The sequence below is a fragment of a genome, unplaced genomic scaffold (assembly GCF_019419815.1).
Source record: "Pyrus x bretschneideri cultivar Hongxiangsu unplaced genomic scaffold, Pyrus_bretschneideri_v1 Contig7, whole genome shotgun sequence".
Taxonomy (NCBI): Eukaryota; Viridiplantae; Streptophyta; class Magnoliopsida; order Rosales; family Rosaceae; genus Pyrus; species Pyrus x bretschneideri.
In genome coordinates, this window is record NW_025999809.1 from 8,866,916 (window position 1) to 8,881,543 (window position 14,628).

Sequence of the window (14,628 nt, forward strand, 5' to 3'; positions counted from 1 at the left end):
ATTAGAACTCCATCGAAGTTCTCGCTAATTGGCGAATGCTGACAGAAGAAGCACAACTCACAAGTTCTACTGATTTTAAGCAACCAAACATCTTACAGATGATTAGAAAGAGGAGCAGAAGTACACATTAGATTTAGAAAGCAGGACTGTACAATCTGGCGCAATTCGAAACCCGGGTGTCACGGACAGAAGGCAGACAATCTCTAAAAGCTATATGCACAATCTGATATACACACGAATCCCTTTGTGCGGTTATCCGGTGAAAACCCTGAGACGGCTGCGAATTGGCTGGCGGCAAATTGGACAGTCGGACAATCTCGGTGCACAGTCTCTGCACGACTGCAATGAAATAATTGTTAATAATGGCAATTGGCATGCAAGACAGGAAAGAACAGAGAGAAGGGGTTCTGCTAATGCAGCTCACCATGTGTCCGCAACCAAAGGCAATGTCCTTTCCATTTGTTAGGCAGATTGGACAGAGCTGCATTCAAATTGAAACGAAGAAAGTATATAAGTTATCCGAATTTGTAAGAAGCTCAAATACATTTCGCTTCGGTCATCTATATATAGCAATTGTAGAAATTACAAAACAAAAAAAGCTATACCATCTCGCTTCGTTCATCCCCTGCAGGCGCTGGAAGACCACTTGGTTCGCGAGTTGGTGCACGATGGGTGTGCGCTGGAAGACCACTTGGTTCGTGAGTTGGTGCACGATGGGTGTAAGGAACTGGTGGAGGGCGTGGAACGATTTTCTTCTTTTTCCCTGTCGTACGTCTTTTTTCCAGGTACAATAAAACTTATATTAGTAAGCTTATGCATGCTAGAGTCTAATCCAATCAAAATGGTGTTTATGCTAACCATACCCAAGTATACCGAATTCAACAGCAGCCTTATACTGGATTGGGATTTCCATGAGGGCAGCCAGAGCAAATGCAGTTTCTTTCTCGGATGAAGTTGTGTGTTTAGACATAATTTCGGTGAAGTTAACGAACTATAAACGAAAATAAACTAGTTAGAGGATTAATGTCTGCTTAAAATCTCTCCATTGGCAATAAACTTAGTGCTATATAGCTTATCATACCTGAAAATTATCAAATTCGCGTGAAGGGAGCTTGTCATCGAACTTCCTCATGTCTTCCCAAGGACCATCCCCGACTCCAACAAGAACAATCGAGAGCGGATAGAAACTGCTCACATAAGTTTTCAAAGTAAATCTTTTAGGTTCAACTCAATATTCCTGCTGTAATAATGCACTCAGTGCCTGGTAAATCGACACATTTAGCACCTTTCAAGATTTGCTTAGGTTTAGCCATGACAACTGCATTGCATAGACATACTTAAAACAAAGGAAATGAAAGTTGCAGGTTCTACCTTGCATCTGCAATTGATCCGATCGTCTTCTGCTCCTGTGGACTCAATTCATTGTCGCTGGTATCGATGCTTCTGGTGACCTTTACAATTAAGAAACTCGTACTTAGTTGAGAGAGAGAGAGAGAGAGAGAGAGAGAGAGAGAGAGAGAGAGCGCATCAGATATTAAACCTGGCCATCTGCAATGATAACTAAAACATGGTATTGCCCTCCACTTTTCTCCACAATATCCATTGCAGCTTCAACTACAGGTCCATAAGATGTTGGCCCTTAAAACACAACATATGTCTATAAATCTCTGATACTCCAAACTATAATACGTGAAAAACACAAGATATAAGATTACGCCAACCCAAAGTCGCAAATTTGGAACTATTCTTTTGTAGCAGGCCAAGACTTCTTCGAAACCATGGCAGGGCGAATGATCATTGTGAAAGCTAAACACCTCTTGATCATGAGTGGTAGCTAAAAAGTGAGGAGGGAGGTAAAGTCAATCCAATGATCAAAACACGAAACGAAACAAAAAAAGGTCCAGAGCTTCAAACTTTGGAGGGATTAAGGCCCCTACCATCACCAAAGCCGAAACAAGGAATGAGGTTGTCTTCATCAAATGGAGCTAAAGTTTTTCCAATTATGGAGATAGCCTTCTCATATGGATTAGGTTCATCGCCAATGGCGTGCAGGCTCCGGTTTCTGAATGAAACTTTGCCTGCAGTAACAACAACAACAAATCATCTGCTTCAAAGATGTCCAAACACAAAATGCATCTAAGTCTATGTATACGAACAGCGGTGCAGTTTTTATTTTCGTCCGCTAACCTGTCCATTCGTTGCTCTTGGTGAAGTCAATTCCGACGATGAGATTAGATGACTCTAAACCTTCTTTTCTCAAGGCATCTGTAACCTGAAAAAAGGAAGCAATTGATTTTCTGCAAGGTTAAAGGAGACGTTCATATTTTTTTTTTTCTTTCAAATTTCTGTTCAGAGTTACTGTGAGTTGTTCCAAAACATGTGAAGTGATGAGCCGAGTATCATCGGTTGTTACACATCATGCAACGAGACAGATAGGCGCATCGTTGTATATTAACTGGAGATTTGACAAATTTACTCGGTGATGATTGAGACTAATTGAGAAATGACTCTATACACTCATTTGCTTACTATTGCTTAATTTTGTCTATTGATTCTCGTTTACTTATTCAATCAAAAGATTTTAGATACACAAGACTGTGTAGAGAAAGAAAATGGGTATGCAGAAATCACTTTCCGTAAAACCCCTCGTGTTTCACAACCTTTCTTTAATAATCATACTTAGAAGAATAAACAGTAGGGTCGTGGGACAAGCAAGTAAAAGCAAGTCCCACTCGCCTTGCTTGTATTCTGTGTGCTAGCATTGCCCATTGGCCAATCTTCCAATGTGCCATTAAAAATAGAGTAATGCTTTCAAAGAGACGCGTTGACACGTCACTAATGCAAAATCCTTTTTATATAAAGAAAGAAAGATGCGTGCAACATGCTTGATTAATAATTGACAATCATGATAGTTGCTTGGCCCATGATTAATAAATAAATAGAAATTAACCACTCAAATAAGGGTATATTTTGGCTCAGCATCCTCAAGTGGTGGCAATACTTATTATCTTGTTTATCGCATTTTGATCAATTTAAATTTTGTGCCTATTCATTACTCATATCTCAAAATTTAAACTCATCTAACAATTATAAATAAGGTGGTGAGCATTGCTATTATTTGAGGATGGTGAACATCACCATTACTTGAGTGCGGTGAGAAAAAAAATCCCCTCAATAATGTATTTTTGTGATGGTTTCGAATTGGATATGACTAAAAAGCAGTTAAAAATACCATCCAAGTCAATTCTAGGGAGGACTGAGACTAGACTAAAAGAGTGGATATCCATTTACAATTTTACGTGGTACTGATAAATTGTGGTGTTATTAATTTACGTGTTCAATTAAATTGACGGGATGAAAGCTACGACCAATAATAAGTCCTTTAGCAGTAGGTCCTGCTATTTGATAAGGAAATCATAAAATAAAAAAATTATTATTATTTTAGTAGAGCCCATGTTGTTACGTATGTTTAAAATAAGTGCCAATATTATATCAACACAAAAAAGGGACACTTTGAGCTCATCCAATAACATATTCCAAGTCATGTTGGGATAAGAAACTTTCAATAATGCTATCATGTCTTTGAGATTATCGACTGGTTTGGATCTTAGTCATTTGAAGTGCTCTAGATGGGTCCAAGTCCAACCACCCTAAAATGGTGTAGGCAATGGAGCTAATCAACTAGGTTTCAGTGTTTAGTGGTAATCCTACTCTCAATTTTTGTCTAAACCCGACTCTTAATATGTAACGAATTATCATGGAAACTGTTCTTGGGCCATCACTTGAAGTAAAGGCGGAACCAGGATTTTAGTCTAGAACGGATTCAAAAGTCTTAATCTGAAACATTTGATTTTACAAAAATTATTCTACCTTGTGATCAGCAATCGACCACCATCGTTTGGATTTAATATGGTGTCGTCCTCATCATCCCCTTCCTTAAGCCTAAACCCAAGCCTCTCTGACTTTCTTCCTCTCTCCTTCCACCGATATCCATACCTCAGTCCTCCTCAAAGCTCACAACATAAGAGCAACTAACCTCAAATCAAGCCTAAAGAAGGAAATTAAAGTAAAAATACCGGAATGGGACTTCGAGCCTACGAAAATCATAACCATAACAATAAACTTTTTCGTGTGAAAAAAAAAGTCAGGATGGGTGTGAAACCAACCATCATGATCCTTCATGGCCCTGCCTCTTACTTGAAATCAACTAATAAAAAAATGGCATATGTTGAACTTGATTAGTTGGTCAAAGCAGTGTGCATGCTTTGGTGCGTTCTTATAATCAAATTTGAGTTTCGTATAAAAGTAATATAGTATAAGAGAATGATTCTCTTAACCTCGAGTCGTATATTTCAAAGTTTTGAGAAACAAACTGAGGAGAGAAATTATTGATTAATTTTGACTAGAGATTTTTTTTTTTTTTTTTTTAAAGAAAGACAATTGATGACAAGTTACGATTATCCACTTATTTCAGATTCGGGGAGTTTATGTGGAATTTCACCCTATTCACAATTAAGCAGACACATCCGTTTGGAGCATCGAACCCAATAACTCCTATATTTTTTTTGTTTATTAAGAAGTCGAGTCCGCGTCATTATTGCTGACCACTGTTTATTCAATTATTTGAAAATTTTCCGTTGAAAAGTGAATAGAAACCGTAGAATTTTGGACAATGTCAAAGGATAGTCAGAGGAGAAGACCCAAAAAAAAAATCCAATCCAAAACAAAACCAAACCAAACCTATGATAATTAAAAAGGAGATAAACAATCCTCCTATTAAAACAGAGATTCCCATAGAGTTAACATATTCCCCAATTTGTATGTGAAATTAACGAAAATTTTCATATGTTTTCTGCTTAATTTCAGACAAAATTGCAAAAATAATTAATTTGTTAGAGAGAGAGAAGAGAGAGAAACCTGTTGAAGGGATGTGTAGTTATCAGGGATATAAGCGTACTTATGCTTCTCCGTACCACTCCTTGCTTTGCTAGCACTCGTATCATTTATGTTCAGTTTCCTGGACATCCCGGGATCATACGACGGCGTTCTACCAGTGACGCCGTGGTTGCTGCCGGCGGTGCCACCGGAGATACTTCTAGAAACCCCATGGCTGTTCTGCTTGCTCTTGAAAAGTGACAAGAGGTTCCCCATGGCAACATCTACTCCTCCTTTGTTGTTCAATGCAAGGCCGGTAAATATGAGAGAAAACAGAGGACAAAAGAGAGATTTAAATAGGGTGCCGAGAGTGAAAAACTATGGACTCCGTCTGCTTTGGATTCAGAAGAAGAAAAGGAAGAAGAGTCAGGGAAGTGAGGTTAGGAATATATGCTTTAGTTTGTTGCTGCCTATGAACAAAGCAGAAGACTTTTTGAGGAGGAATAAAGAGTTCCCTCGTAAAAGAACGTTAGGTGACCGTCACACCCCACCCGTGGCGTTACGAGATTTTGAGGATGCTGTGCGAAATTAAAATTCAACATCTTCACGTGTAAAACTCTATTTTGGTGTTTAAAACGGTTTTCTTCTTTTGTGGTATATTTATGAGTACAAAATTTAATATAAAAATTAATTTTGTAATGCAATATTGTCTAATGAACAGTAGATATAGAAGAATATAAAAGAAAGTATGTATTAAAGAAATGAAGTTTTTAACAAGGAAAAAAAGAAGGTAGATAAAAAGATACACTATTCTCCATAACAGAAAGTAAATTGGATATTTTTAAAATTTGTACTTAATTAAGTTATGCATATGTAGAATTTTTTTTTTAATATATATGTAACTCACTATAGGCTCGAGAAACAAATAAAAGATGTGTACGACGAGATATCCAGCAACAAGAAGAAGGAAAATGATTGAATGAGAAACTCTCGAGACTCTTGAAAAATCTTTTTCATTCTTCGGTTATATATGGAAAGATAGAAATAAAATGACTACATGTGACAACCTGTTCCAAATTTTACGTTTTTATTTTATTTTAAAAGCATGAATTTACGAAATTGCCCTAGAGGCAAGGACTTTGACTTCTGTTGACCATCGTCTAGAGAGACGTATGACTTATTCTTTTAACATATTCTCGTAATACTCGTGGATGTGAACGCATAGACGAAAGCCGTTTGCGAGTCCGGATTATAACGGTATAGGTACGGACGTTCGAAATTGGTTATTCAAGGTTTAGTGTTAATTAAATTAAATCCCCAATCAGAAATTGGTTATTTAAAGTGAAGCCCAATCAGAAAAAGAAAGAAAGAAAAAAAAAATCCCAGCTTTCCCGTGGGTTTTCCCACTCCCGACCACCCATTTTCCAAGGCCGATTCCGGCCAACTCCGGTGGAGTTTTTCGATGCCACCACCACCATCTTGAAGCTCTCATTCCCCTCTACAAAACTCACCCAAGAACCACCTTAATTAACCATGGGATGTGGAGGTTTGAGGCCACGAAAGTTGACGAAAATCAATGGTGCTCCGGCCACCCTTCTCAATTTTCCGGCAAATCGGCAAAGCAATGGCCGATGCCACCACTTGGGCTTTGTAGCCCATCATCCCAGGAGCAAAACCCAACCAACCTTGACCCCGTTGGACCACCGTAGACGACGAATCGACGTCAGGAAGTTTTAGGCATCCGCCGGCTTCATGGGCAAAATTGACCATCTTCCGTCCACTTTTGGACTTCGTGGCAGGTATGAAAGTTGTTCCACTCACTGAGATCTTCATTTCTGTGAAGTTTGAGATTTTTTGGAAATAGTTGGATTTTCCGGCGAGCCGGGGCAGCGCGTGGCCAGTGAGCCGCCAATGCTATTTTTAGGCTATGTCGAATGTTTTGAAGTCAGTTTTGTCATTTGAATGACGTAGGTTGATAGTTGGAACCTAAATTCATTACGATACGTTACTTGATAAAAATGTGAATCAATGATCCGACCGTTGGATCGTCACCAAAATTGGATACATTATAATACGTAATATTTAAAGATCATAGGAATTTACGGATCGGGAATCTGAATTACGGATCTTCCTGAATTGGATTGGAAGTTAGTAAAATAAATGTTCACGGCCACTTGTTTTAGGCAATTGACGGAGATCTGACCGTTGGATCGTAATGAAATTTTAATATGTTATTCTAGAAACATATTGTGGATCGTTGGGAGTTGCAGATTGGAAATTTGATATGCGGATCTTCCGGGTCAAGTTATACAGGGTTGTAAACCCTACCGTCGATCTTTGATAGACGGTTGATTTGTGGTCAATGGGTATCAAACTATTTTAGAATGTCGTTGAAGTTGTGTTTTATGTGAATTACGTATTCTACGGATAAGAGTTCTGAGATGTGATTTGATAATTGGCCACAGGGACCGATCATTCAGGACGCCTCGATGCGTGCGCTAGAGAATCATAGCGTGGACTCCAGGTGAGTGCATCTTTTCCTTTTTATCGTACATATTATTGAGAGTTCTATCGACACCTTTAAATTAATTAGGCATATTACTTTCATATATAATTATTGTGAATGCTTGAAGTACTATATAAACTACGAATGGTTTGATCCCTATCTAGGGTACGTAGGCAGTCTAACGAGATGTTAGATGCAGCCATAAAATATTTGAGACAAAAGCCTTGTTTGGGAAATTGAGTAATGCGAAGGAAATTGGTTAAGGCAAGTTTTAGTTTTATGAATTAGTTAGTTAAATTAGTGTTAATTGGGTTGTCATGAATAATTATCCTTGAAAATAAGTAGTTTGGGAGTAGGGTGTTATTGATTGTACACTTCTCACCGTATTGTTTATAATTGAAAATGCTACGACATGGTTGAGTATTAGATTGCATCATAGTATATCCATATGTATATTACTTGCATATAATTATTGGGAATGCTTTCAAGTGCAAAGGTGAACTCAGGACACCCAGGTAAGTTCAGGTGAGTTTATGGTATTAGTGGAATCGATTGAGTTATAGCATGACTACAGTTATGTGTTAGGCAACTTCGATACTGTCGTACTAATTGCCATGAGTTCCACAGGTTATATTGAGATGCATTGAGAGCTCATAAACCTGCACCCCGGTGTTAGTGCTCCCGCCCGTGGCCAGGGCACAGTCCTTCACGTGATGTTCACCTCCCGCACCTTACTCTCACCTTGGATACAAGGTAGGTGCACAGTCCTGTCGTACAGACCACTTTAGGTGGTTCCGACTCGTAGGTGACCCGCGATTATTCGCACAGTCTTCACGTGATCGTAGCACTTGAGCGTATTTATTTACACCCAGTCTTGTCGTACAGACCACTTTAGGTGGTTCCGACTCGTGTGCAGGTATACTTATTGAGTTATTTGCTAGCCAGGATTAATGAGATATGGATAAGTCGTACAGGTCACTATAGGTGACTCCGACTTATATGCTAGCCAGGATTGATGAGATATGGATAAGTCGTACAGGTCATTTTAGATGACTCTGACTAATACATCACTTTGTATTGATTTAGTTCATTTGGCCTACTTATTAGTGTATGATAGAGTTGATGGCAAACCGTGGTTTTGGTCATTTATGAGTATGGTTTGGATATATGAATATATGTTGTACTGTCCTATAGAAAACGATAAGGGAATTACAGTGAGGGGTTATTACTGTTAGAAAGGTAATAGTTTTAGGAAGCTTGGTTTTACTGCTTACTCACACTTTCTGTTTTGTAACCCTTCAGGTTTTAACTGCTGGGTTCGTATCGATGAGGATATATAGCTAACCTTAGTATTGGTGGCTACTTTTAAGGGTATGATTCTTACCCACACTACTGTACCTTACTTATGCTCTGACATCGCGTGTGAAATGGGTTTGCTCCCACTCGTAGCGCACTCTGGTACTTAGATACTTTTAGATTCAAATTTATTCACATTTTATGGCTTCGTCACCTTCCAAGTGTCGGCCAGCACAGCTCGATTCAGGGTCCAAGTGGACTTTCTGGGTCGGGGTGTGTCACTACAATTATATATATAGATTTTTTTTTAATTCAAATTTGCACTTCACACATGTTTTTTTTTTTCAGGAGTGTTCAGTGGGCTAAATCATTTAGCAACTATGAAACTGTTTGGCTTTTTACATATCAGGTGTCATGCCTTTTGACACAAGGATGTGATATTATTTCACTGTATAAATGACATAGTTTGAAGATCTTTTGTATAAAATTTCTTTCGATTTGGAGACCATTAATCATGAAATATTTAAAAAAAAAAAAAAAAAAAAAAACCAAATTGACGGTTAATAATGAGAATATTGTTACCATAGTTGTCTATTTGTTCGACACATATGAATGATTAAACGATTTCAATATTAAATGAAATTTCTATAAATAATATTTATATGATGATAAAGAGCAACAATTTGAATTATGATATTTGGAAAATAAAATGGAGTTACATTGTTATAGAACGGGAAATAACTTTTTACTTACAAAAAGCAGAATAATTTACAATAATTTATAAATAATTAAACATATGAAACGAAGGAAAATTGAACCGTTACTAATACGCATGTTTTTAGCTTAGATGCTCCAACATCCATTTTGCCTTTGCATATTCTTATCCAAATACTTTTGGGAAATTCCAATTAGTGTCTCTTACAATATTCTCCCTCGTTGGTCATATAAAAAAGAACTAGATCCTCTCCTGAGCCCAGGATGAAGATCCTCCTGAGCAGCTCATTCGGACCGTTTAAATTTGATTCAACGGCTCCAAAAAAGGATATCCTTTAAAAGTTATAATAATTACAGTCGTTAGATCAAGTTTGAACGGCCCGGATGAGCAGCTCAAGAGAGGATCCAATTCCTATAAAAAAAATGAAGTTAAAGGAATGCGTCATACAAGATTTCATCCATTGTTCTAGTGAAATCGCAGTCTCTTATTGTACAACGTTTCTAAAAGGACAATCTCAAACCTTCTTAACTATTTTATTTTAAAGAATGAAATTTTTGTTTTTCTTTGTTAATAGGAATGAGGAAGTCGAAGTCGAGATTCTTTTGACTTGTTTGATAATCATTTTATTTTTTGTATTTAGTTTTGTTCTTTGGATATAGGAAACGTAAATGAGCAAAAGAAGAATGAATAATATAAGACTCGTTTAGAAATGCTTTTAAAATAGATGAAAGTGTTTTTAGTGAAAATATTTTTGAAATCAATCTTTTGTTAAAATGCATGTGAATCTTGAAGAAAAACACACTTAAAAGTGTCTCTTGCAAGAAGTATATGACTGATGTTTTTTGTTTAATGCACTTTAAGTTGAAATAAAAAAATATATTTTCTCTAAAAATATTTTCAATAATTTTTAATTCACTTCCACAGGAGGTCATATATATATATATATATAAAATTTTTTTTATAGAAAAAGTGCAATTAATTTAAAGAGAAACCTCATTAACACCTAAGGTCTCGAAAGCCATACAAAAGAGCATTTTTAGCTTTGGGAGGAACACAACCAACCCATAGATATAGATTATTACAAATATGCTCAAGGAAAGTAACGACATATGCTGTAAAATTTGCTTTCACTCTACCGAACTGAGCAAGGAAGCAAGCCATTTTATGTCCTCAAAAATGGTTTTAATTATCCACGAAGTTGTACACTTTCCATAAAAGCTATCAATAACAATCTTCGAGTCTCCTTCCACTATAAATTTCATGATATGATGTGGGTTGGCTAAACTCAAAGCATCCCGAAAAGTAAGCGCTTCCACCACAGTGATAGTGTTAGGCTACTAGACGACGAGAGCCAGCAAGAGAAAAGTGCCCCTAATGATTCCTAGTGATAAAATTCTATAGTTGAATTGCCCTCCACTGAACTATTAATGTTGAGTTTATAAAAACCTTCTGCATGAGGTATCTATCTGACGTGTTAACTGTTAGAAAACAATTTAGAAACAATAAAATAACAGAAATACAGAACCGAAATACTTATACTTTATTATTCAAAAATACTTGCAATACATAATGCAATAACACAATAATTACAAAAAATTAAAATGATACTAACTTAAATGAATTGAAGGTAGAGGCTAGCACAAACGCTATGTCCTTCGAATATTATTTCCGTCCCACTCGTGTGCTTGTGGTTCTACAACGTCTGCTCGACCAGGATACAACTACCTAATTCTACAACCCGCACTAGATTATAGAACTCTAGCAAATTGCTTTATGTGTTTACTTTCTAGAAATTTTGTACGGAAGACAAGGGGGAAGAAAAAAGATGATTTCTGATGGAACTGAGGACTCCAGTTATATAGGCTCTTTCATACCTCTTCAAACACCTTTTAGATATATCTGAAGCTATACAACTCTTTCTAAAGAGATACACCTCTTTCCAAAAAGTTGTGTCTATTAATCAAAACGTTTTTAATTAATTTAATTAAAAACTTTATTCGAAATTAAAACTAATTGATCAGATTAATTTTAATTCCTTGGCCCCAAGGCCCAAGGCCATTGTCTTGATTAATTAATATTAATTAATATTAATATTATTGTATAATCATCAAGCCTAATCCACACAACCATAAGGTCCAAACCTTCAATCCATTTCCAAATAGTCCAAGTTCTAATTACTAAGAAAAATGAATAAGACTATATAAAGGCTAGTGAAAAAAATATTGTTGACCAATGTGGGATGAGAGGGTCTCAAACTCCTACAATACCCCATATTTGAGACGACTCTTTGGTCCTAGAAACACTAAGATACAAGAGTAAACAATAGATGTGACATACATCAGGAGATGTGTCTTTTGGACTTGAACCTACCTTAGTATATACTTATCGGATTTACTAGGTGACGCAGTGAATATAAAATCTTGAACTGTTCATCTCTACAGTAAACTAAGACAATAAGTAAAACATATGCCACATTTACACATCACAAATTTATACGTTTGTGTTCTTTTTGGTCCTGAACAAATCCTGAATTCATGAGAGCTTTAGAGAATGTAGCCATGTAATTCTTATAAATGCGACCCCACATTTACTCTCATATAGGTGATATTGATTAAGAATAGGCTGCTACTATTCCACTTGATTTACAAGTATCCATATCATTAAACTAATGTATCCTACATCATCAGCAGTCACCACACTTCTTTCATCGTAGGAATGAGTATGTAAGTGTGTTTCTTTTTTAATCTAGCCAAACCAGTTTGCCTATTGAACCTAGACCATGGGATCTCCAATCAACTAGGTTAGGTTTCCGTTTGGCAGTTTCATTTTACTCTATTGGCTTTAAACCCATTCCCCTCGATGTATGCTTAACTTGCTCTCTAGACAAACCTTTAGTAAGCGGATCCGCAATATTATCTTTTGACCTAACATAGTCAATAGAAATTACACCACTAGAGAGCCATTGCTTTATTGTATTATGCCTTCGTCTAATTTGTCTAGATTTCCTATTGTATACACTATTTTTAGCTCGATATTGTGCAGCTAAACTATCACAGTGTATACATATTGTCGTTATAAGTTTAAGCCATATGGGAACATCCTCCAAAAAATCTCTTAGCCACTCAGCTTCTCCTCCAGCCATATCGAGAGCTATAAATTCCGATTCCATAGTTGATCGGGCTATGCATGTTTGTTTAGAAGATTTCCAAGATATTGCTGCTCCTCCCAAAGTAAATACATATCTACTTGTGGATTTTATATCATTACCATCCGATATCCAATTCTCATCAGTAAATCCTTCAAGCATAGGAGGATACCTTGTATAATGCAATCCATAATTCATTGTATGCTTTAAGTATCTTAATACTCGAATTAAAGCTTCCCAATGATCATGCCCAGGATTGCATGTATATCTACTCAGTCTACTCACTGAGTATGCTATATTAGGTCTTGTACAATTCATAATGTACATAAGACTTCCAATAACTTGTGAGTATTCACGTTGAGATATAGCATCACCTCTATTTTTCTTAAGTTTGCTATTGACATCAAAATGAGTAATTGCATCTTTACTTTCCAAATAACCATATTTTCTAAGTGTAGCTTCTATATAATGGGACTGAGTAAGAATATATCCTTCTTGGTTTCTTTTTATTTTTACACCAAGAATCACATCAGCTAATCCAAGATCTTTCATATCAAAACTTGATTTCAATATCTTCTTGATCCAATTTATTATCTCTTTGTTAGTTCCCATTATAAGCATATCATCTACATATAAACACAATATAACGCAAGCATTATTTTGAGTTTTTGTGTAGACACACTTATCACACTCGCTTATCTTAAAACCATGTGTTATCATAATATGGTCAAATTTTTCATGCCATTGCTTTGGAGCTTGTTTAAGCCCATATAGTGATTTCACAAGTTTACAAACTTTGTGTTCTTGACCTTTAACCACAAACCCCTCGGGTTGTTCCATATATATTTCCTCATCTAAGTCTCCATTTAAGAATGCAGTCTTTACATCCATTTGATGTATTTCCATGTTATGGAGTGCAACTATAGCAATCAACGGTCTTATTAACGTAATTCTCGTTACAGGCAAGTATGTATCAAAGAAATTCAAACCATATTTTTGACGGTATCCTTTAGCTACCAAACGAGCCTTATATTTGTCAATCGTACCATCAGGTTTTAATTTCTTCTTAAAGATCTATTTGTACCCAATTGGCTTATTGCTAGGGAGCAAATCGACTAATTCCCATGTATGATTTTGCATAATGGAATCTATCTCACTGTTAACTGCATCCTTCCAAAATGGAGCTTCAGGAGTGGACATGGCCTCCTTGAATGATTGAGGTTCTGTCTCGGTTAATAAGGTCACAAAATCAGGCCCAAAGTCCTTTCGAATTTTTGTCCTTTTACTCCTTCTAGGTTCAAATTCTTTTTCTTTTTGAACTCTAGACGAGGATGAACCATCATCATGTTCTCTAGGTTCGTCATTAACCTCATATACATCATCATGTAATCTCTTTTTCAATAAATTAGACTTGCCTATTTTGTATGGAAATATATCCTCAAAAAATATTACATTTATAGATTCTATAATAGTATTGACATGTATATCACTGACTTTGGAATGAAAAACTAAGAATCTACAAGCTGAACTATTAGATGCAAAACCAATAAAAACACAATCTATAGTTTTAGGCCCTAATTTTGTTCTCTTTGGCAATGGGACTTGTACTTTTGACAGGCAACCCCACACTTTAAGCAATTTAAACGTGGGGGTTCTTCATTTCCATAATTCATATGGTGACTCCTTTTCTCGTTTTAGGTGTTAACAATATTTTTCGTCTGATATGTTTCTGTTTCAAGATCCTTACTAGCTGTAGCAGCCATCATTACATAATGAGTCAGATCGGGTTTAATTTTTCTAAAAACAAAGTTTTTCCTGGCATTTGACATTTGCCAACACAAAATAAGAATTTTACTAAGATCAGAAATATCATCTTTATCTCTAGGTATTTGAAAATTAAGAAAGAGCATCTAGACCCGCTGAGGTGCCTGTGCAGACCGCATAGGCACCCGCCTAGCCCACCCAGACCCGCTTAGCTCGCAACTCACTTATACAAAAAATAGATAATCTTCATTTTACATTTAATTTTTTACAATAATTTGTAACAGACTTGTTGCATGCTTAAATGAACATACATTATGTCCTTGTTCC

At 36.3% G+C, this 14,628-nt stretch overlaps 1 protein-coding gene across 3 annotated transcripts; it reads right to left on the reverse strand.

Moving 5' to 3' along the window:
- Positions 1 to 48: 48 nt before the first annotated feature.
- On the reverse strand, positions 49 to 5,414 carry LOC103958109 (E3 ubiquitin-protein ligase RGLG4-like). 3 transcript variants are annotated; one of them, XM_048573933.1, is made up of 12 exons: positions 4,918 to 5,414; positions 2,188 to 2,272; positions 1,938 to 2,078; positions 1,721 to 1,834; positions 1,541 to 1,638; positions 1,372 to 1,451; positions 1,082 to 1,187; positions 864 to 991; positions 722 to 774; positions 606 to 676; positions 425 to 481; positions 49 to 339 (listed from the first exon to the last, which is right to left on the reverse strand). In XM_048573933.1, the coding sequence occupies exons 1-12, from the start codon at positions 5,149 to 5,151 to the stop codon at positions 253 to 255; spliced, it is 1,254 nt and encodes a 417-aa protein (XP_048429890.1). In that variant the 5' UTR covers positions 5,152 to 5,414; the 3' UTR covers positions 49 to 252. The 3 variants fall into 3 exon arrangements, with proteins under 3 accessions (XP_048429890.1, XP_048429889.1, XP_048429888.1); XM_048573932.1 differs by having other exon boundaries at positions 606 to 774; positions 1,541 to 1,614; positions 4,918 to 5,411; XM_048573931.1 differs by having other exon boundaries at positions 606 to 774; positions 4,918 to 5,411.
- Between the last annotated feature and the right edge of the window lie 9,214 nt (positions 5,415 to 14,628).